Source organism: Nicotiana sylvestris, chromosome 1 (genome assembly GCF_000393655.2).
Source record: "Nicotiana sylvestris chromosome 1, ASM39365v2, whole genome shotgun sequence".
In the NCBI taxonomy this organism is placed as follows: domain Eukaryota; kingdom Viridiplantae; phylum Streptophyta; class Magnoliopsida; order Solanales; family Solanaceae; genus Nicotiana; species Nicotiana sylvestris.
The window spans coordinates 57456622-57463693 of record NC_091057.1 but is presented as its reverse complement, the minus strand read 5'-3'; the positions used below and the strand labels follow the sequence as shown (position 1 = coordinate 57463693).

The window sequence follows — 7072 nt, the reverse complement described above, 5'->3', positions numbered from 1 at the left end:
ACTTCTCCCAATTTAGCACAAGGTTGGTCTCTTCGCATCGCTTAAGCACTTGTCTAAGATTGTTAAGACAGTGCTCAAACGAATCACCAACCACCAAGAAATCATCCATGAAGACTTCAAGAAAGTCCTCAACCATGTCGGAGAAGATGGACATCATACACCTTTGGAAAGTGGTCGGAGCATTGCACAAGCCAAATGGCATACGGCTAAAAGCAAAAGTGCCATACAGGCAAGTGAACGTAGTTTTCTCTTGATCTTCCAAAGTGATGTTGATTTGATTGTAGCCGGAGTAACCATCAAGGAAACAATAAAATGCCCTCCCCTCTAGCCGATCAAGAATTTGATCAATAAAAGGCATAGGGAAGTGGTCCTTGCAAGTAGCACTGTTAAGTTTCCGATAGTCCATACAAACTCGCTATCCGGTCACAATTCGCGTTTGAATGAGCTCATTCTTCTCATTTTCGATCACGGTCATGCCATCCTTTTTTGGCACACATTGTACTGGGCTCACCCACGAACTGTCGGCAATGGGGTAAACTACCCGGCATCCAACCACTTGATAATCTCCTTCTTTACTACCTCTTGTATTGACGGGTTCAACCTCCTTTGATGTTCCACATTTGGCTTTGTTTCGCTCTCCAATTGGATTCCACGAATGTCCGCAATGGTCCATCCAATGGCTTGCCTATGTTCTTTCAAGACTTCCAACAATTGGTTTACCTGCACATAATTTATCAAAGATGAAACGATTACGAGTAAAGTATCATTAGAGCTAATAAATTTATACCTTAAGTGCGGCGGGAGAGGCTTGAGCTCTAGTTGTGGTGGCTCAATGATTGATGGCTTGGCGGGAGGTGTGGCCCTATTCTCCAAGTCAAGAGAAAGCTTTGCCGGAGTGTAAGTATAGGATCCAAGACCCTCCAATACATTTACCGACTCCATGTACCCATCCATGCCCTCACCATCAAAGTTTACCAAGATAGCCGCCAATGCCTCACCAAGGCATTGTTCTTCCATTTTCAACTCGACGGCATCTTCAACCTTATCAACCATATCTATCACTGAAATGCTCTCATACTCATGGGGTAATTTCATACCCTTGCTCACTTGAAATGTGACTTCTTCATCATTCACCCGGAACTTAATTTCATTTTGCTCTGAATCCATGAGTGCTCTTCCCGTGGCTAGGAATGGTCTCCCCAAGATGATAGGGATCTCTTTATCACAGCACATTCAAGAATTACAAAGTCGGCGGGCAAATGGAATTTTCCAACTTTCACAATCACATCATCAACAATTCCTACCGGTCGCTTAATAGAACGATCGGCCATTTGTAACCTCATGCTTGTTGGCCTCAGCATCCCTAATTCCGATTGCTTGTATATGGCAAGTGGCATCAAGTTGATGCTAGCCCCATTGTCACAAAGGGCTTTTGCAAAGTCATGCTCCCCGATAGTGCATGGAATAGTAAATGCTCCCGGGTCCTCTTTCTTTTGGACAGGGCTTGTGGCAATAATAGAGCTAACCCGGTGAGTCATGTTTACCACCTCATTCTTTGTGGTCCTCTTTTTGGTGATCAAATCCTTCAAATATTTGGCAAACCTCGGCATTTCTTGAAAAGCCTCCAAGAATGGAATGTTCACCGACAATTACTTTAGAATATCATAGAATTTCTCAAGCTTGCTATCATCAACCCTTCTAATAAGTCTTTGAGGAAAAGGCGGAGGAGGTCTAGGAATAGGAGGTGGAGTTTTTGATGTCTCCTTCTCTTTTTCCTTCACCCCTTCTTGGTTCACTTCTTGCGCCTTATCTTTTTCCGGCACCCTTTCAACTTCAACAACCCTTTGCTCTTTTGCTTCAACTTCTTCCCCAACAACCTCTTGCTAAATGTCACCTTGTAAAACCTTCCCACTTCTAGTAGTTATTGCCATGACGTGAGAAGTTGAGCCACTTCCACCACTCTTCAGGTTCGCAATGGTATCACTAGGAAGTTTCCCTTTTTGCTTTGGGTTTTTCTCTCTTGAAAGGTCTCTCATTTGAATCTCTAACTTTTGGATAGATGCGGTGTGAGAGCCAACAACTTTGGTCATGTTTCTCATGGACGCGTCAGACTTTTCTTGGTTTTGCAATACTCTTTCAAGCATGCTTTCTAAATTTGACTCACTTGACGACCCTTGATTTGCATAATGACCTTTTGGGGGAACATAAGGGTTGGAGCTCCGGTTTGCAAAGTTGTTGTTGTTGTTCCAATTTCCTTGATGCGAGTTACCTTGATCATTTCTCCATTGTTGGTTGCCTTGCCCTTGCGGGTTTGGCCTACACTGGCTTTGTTGCCCTTGACCATGGTAGGGTTGCCTTTGATACCCTCCTTAACGGTTGTTGATATAATTTTCTTCCTCAAAATTTTCATCTAAGATGGGTTGGACATCTTCCACTGCATTCACTTTCTTTGTTTGATTCTCGGTAAACATCTTTCTCAGCACATTTACATTTGTTGCAAGCCCGGCAATCACTTGATCCCTCTCTTGATTTTCCTTGATTAAGTTGCTCAAGGAAGGAAAGCCATATGAGATTCCTCCGGTAGTATCCTCTGAATGCCATGCTTGGTTGTGCTTTGCCATTTTGTCCAGGATTTGTGTCACTCTTGCAAATGATTTGTCCATGAAAGATCTGTCAGCTGCATTCTTGGCGATGGCTTGGTTCATGGGATCCAAACCCATATAAAAAAAATTCACCAACATGGAATCCGGAAAACCATGGTTTGGAGACCTCACCAAGTATAATTTGAATCGATCCCATGCATCATGCAAATGCTCTCCTTGTATCTGCTTGAAGAAGAAAATCTCATCCCGCAACTCAGACTCTTTGCTCTGCGGGAACCACTTGGAAAAAAACGCCTGGACAAGTTTGATCAAGAATGGATAGAGTTGGGTGGCAGATTCTAGAGCCATTTCCTCGCATCCCCAGCTAGAGAATACTTGAAGCATATCAACCTCAGGGCATCGTCAGAGACATTGTTTTGTTTGTGCATTGCACACACACCCAAGAAATTCCTAAGGTGTTGTGTTGGATCATCATCTGTGGAGTTTCTGAAAAATGCTTCTGCCTTGAGCATCAAAATTAGACCGTGTTCCACTTTAAATGTTGCAACTCCAACAGTTGGCGGTACAATGGCGTTAGTATCCTCAATGTCCTCGATGTCTGCGAAAGGATTCTCTCCTATTTCTGTCTCCGCATCATCACCATATTCAGACATGTTTTTCTATCAACACCAAGCAAAGTGTGATGGAATAGAAATAGACGTTAAGTAAAGTACACACTAAATAGTAATTTCAAAACCGTATTCCCCGGCAACGGTGCCAAAATTTCATACACTCAAATACACTTTAATAAATAGTGTAAGGCGGTCGGTGTCAAATATAATAACCCAACAAGGTTGGGGTCGAATCCCACAGGGAATAGGTGTGAAAAGGTTACTCTTATAGTGTGTTGCTCGACTAAAGTCGTATCTCTATTCAGTTAACAGAAACAAGAGAATGGTTTTATAGTAACAAGAGTATGAATTGAGTTTGTTTATAAGTATCAACTAATTGGAATATTTATAGAGTAATTACTTGGATTAAAGAAACCAAGGTTGTGTCCCCTTTAATGGAGTGTAATGCTTATCGGTGTTAATACGATATATTTCTAATGGAAGGTTCTTTTGATATGCAAATGATGTCTAAGTGACTACCCAATATTTTCCAATAGTTGAGTAGTATTTCCTCTTTATAATTTTCCCAAGTATAAAAGAGTTGCAATGTAGAACCATCAATATATGCCAAGTAAAACCCATTTATTCCTAAGCGATTCTATTAAACAAGGTTTAAAGCCTTGAGTCATTGATATTTACTTCTACCAAATTCTAACCCACTTTCCCAAGCAAAGCAAGAAGTTAATGGCACTTGTTAATATTTGCAACCACCAACAATAAATGAAGAATGAGAAGTAAATAAATATCAACCAACCATTATATATATATTCAAAGTTAAATACCCATTAGCATAACACTCATTTAGGGTCCACAACCTTAGTATTTAAAGTTAGCTACTCATACTACAATACAAAAACCAAAGAGTATTTAATGTCATAAAAGCTTACAAAGTAGAGAATCTTCACCCAAAAGCTTCCAAAAGTGAGGAATATTAATGTCTTGGAATGTGGTTCAAAGACTAGACAAGATGAGCCCACAAAGACATCATAAAACTATTTATAGTGGACTCAAAATCGGGACAGAAAACGGACAAAAATGCCCTTTCAGGTCTGATATGCGATCGCATTCTTGTCGCAGAGCACGTATGCGGTCCGCATCTTGAACATCCTCATCGCAGACTGGAACCCTAGTTTACAGGTCTTCTTCGCATTCCAATTATGTGGATCGCATTGCAGAAATGCGATCGCATTTTGCATCGCATCTTCGTCCTTCAGTGACCTTCATGGTTGGTTTGCGGTTCACTCTGCGGCTCGCATGTTGGTTCTGTGGTCGCATAATGGACCGCATTCTTGACTTGATATTTAACTCAGATCTCTGCTTTTGTCTGCGATTTGACGTGCATTCTGCGGCTTGCATGTCTGATCTGCGATCGCACAGTGTATCGCAGACCAGCATTTTTGCTATATTTTGCTCTTTTCTTGTATTTTTGCTTCCATTTCCATGTTCTTGGGTTCTCAGTCCTTATGTACTATAGAAACAACAAAACTACATAAGTAACGGAGATAATTGCATTAAAACAAGCTAAAATCTAAGCAATTAGTATTAAAATGTGCTGAAATTCTCCGACACGTCACTCTTTCTCTTTTTTTTTTCTCTTCTTATTTTCTTTTTGTGTTATTATTATCCCCCGAAAAGAAAAGAAAGTTGGTTTGCGACTAAAACTGGTGGAGCCAGCTACAGAAGACACAACTGAACATGCTCTGGTCGTAGCTGATAGCCCCGGGTAATCGAGAAAAAAGGATTGTACTAAGAATGATGATCATGTGGCCACGATGGCCTAATAAATAAAATCCTTAAGAGAAGAGGTACAACATATCAGAGAATTGGTGCACTTGGTCATGACAAAACTTCCTCAACCACCCAGATTCTCTTCTTTAGATTCACTTCCAGATCATTTTCCTTCAACATCGCGCCAAAACAACAACACTCCAACCTTAACCCCTCACTACTCAAGTTATACCTCCAGTAACTCCCGCTAACCCACCGAACCCTCCTATTCATAGCCCCTACATACCACAATATCCTTAGACATCAAAAAACACGCCTATTACTACTAATGCAACTACCCATCCTCGTGACGGAGTCACTTTCACCACCAACTAGCACATACCCATGGCACATGCCGCTACTCATGAGTGGTACGTTTTCCTTGTATATTCCATTACCAAAACTACCTTAACAGAACCTGTCACGGTCAGGGTGCCATATGAGATCGATCAGTATGTTGAGATGGAGAGAGAGGCTAGGCGTAAGTAAGAAAGTCATATTTGAGAAGTTAAAAATGTTAAGATGGCAAATGAATAGTCTCCGCGTTTCCCGAGGAAGTGAAAGCTTGAATTATGAGGACTTGTGTATTCATCCAGATGAATATATGCCAATAGGGTACAAACCCCCAAATTTTGATACTTCTGATGGGACAGGGGACCCTCACACACATTTAAGGGCTTATTGCGACAAGTTGGTCAGAGTGCAGAGGAATAAGAAATTAAGGATGAAATTGTTTATAAGAAACTTGACGGGAGAGGCGCTCACCTGGTATACGCGACAGGACCTGCGGAATTGGAGAACTTGGAAAGATATGGTGGAGGACTTCATGAACCATTTTCGATTCAATATGGAAATCACTCCTGATCAGTTCGCGCTGGTGAACCTGCAGATAAAACCATCTGAGTCGTTTCAAGAATGTTACATCCCGTACTTTTCTACATTGGATTTGTCATACGATAATTGATATAAGTTCAAGGACAAGATTTTTTTTTTTGAGGTTATAAGTATTTATGCTATTTCAAACAAGTGATAAGTAAGTGTTATGAAGGGCAGAGTGTAAACAAATCGAAGAAATTGAGTTTTGTCGAAGTTTAAAATTTTGGGATGTAATACGATCCAAGCTATAATACCTCATATTTATGGACTAGTACTATACCACATGATCATGATAGGATATTATATGAAGTATGTTAAAGGTGATTAATACTTTAGTGAAACCTGATCTAGAAAGGAATTATGTGTGTAACTAATTAAATTGGAAATTATAGTAGGAAGAGGAGAAATAAGTCAAAGAATATTGAATAACTATTATGTGGTTATGATTCACATGGGTTAGGAATAGGTGGCAGCCAAGGGATGGAGACATGAATGCATAAGGTGGAGGAGACACCTATTTTGTCTATAAAAGTTACATGTGCATATAAAAGGTATTGGCATCTTATAAAGAAGGAGGACCTATGATTGGCACATTTATAGGTAAAGTTACTACTTAATAAATTTAGATGACTTTCCTAACTTTTCATTTAAGTAAGATACTTGCTCAAAATGTGAATGGAGATACATACCACATTAGCGTAATATTTCAAGGGATTAAGGTCATTCATGAGGTTGTAGAGGATTTGTGACTATGTTATTATAAGACCCCGTAAATTTAACAACCTTGATACCGTTAGATACATTTTTATATGATATTTATTTTGAGTGGAACATTTTTTATAAAAACGTTTGAAAAATATAATTTTATATGGTTATTAATATTACTACTTCCGAATATGATTTAAATTATACATATAATATGAGAAAGTTTATGAGATTTTTTTTATTGTAAAGATAAAAAAAAATTCTCAGAAGAAAAGAAGGTTATGTTTTTACCATTTAAAAATTAAGCGTACGAAAATTTGTACTCTTTATACGAGATTAGGAAAATTAGAAGCTAATAAAATATATGTATTTTTACATGGATGTTTTAATAAAATATTAGTGTATGTATTAATTTTATATGGTACCATAATTTATTAATATTTTAATATTTTAATAGTAGTACTTTAGGAT

The 7072-nt window shown here is 39.1% G+C and overlaps 1 protein-coding gene across 1 annotated transcript; it reads right to left on the bottom strand.

Moving 5' to 3' along the window:
- Positions 1-1184: 1184 nt before the first annotated feature.
- LOC138870165 (uncharacterized) lies at positions 1185-1610 on the bottom strand. Its single transcript, XM_070147927.1, has one exon. The coding sequence runs from the start codon at positions 1608-1610 to the stop codon at positions 1185-1187; it is 426 nt and encodes a 141-aa protein (XP_070004028.1).
- Between the last annotated feature and the right edge of the window lie 5462 nt (positions 1611-7072).

Bases quoted from the DNA above. Each gene is read 5' to 3' on its own strand.
- LOC138870165 (XM_070147927.1), bottom strand. From the start codon at position 1,610: ATGCCGAGGTTTGCCAAATATTTGAAGGATTTGATCACCAAAAAGAGG.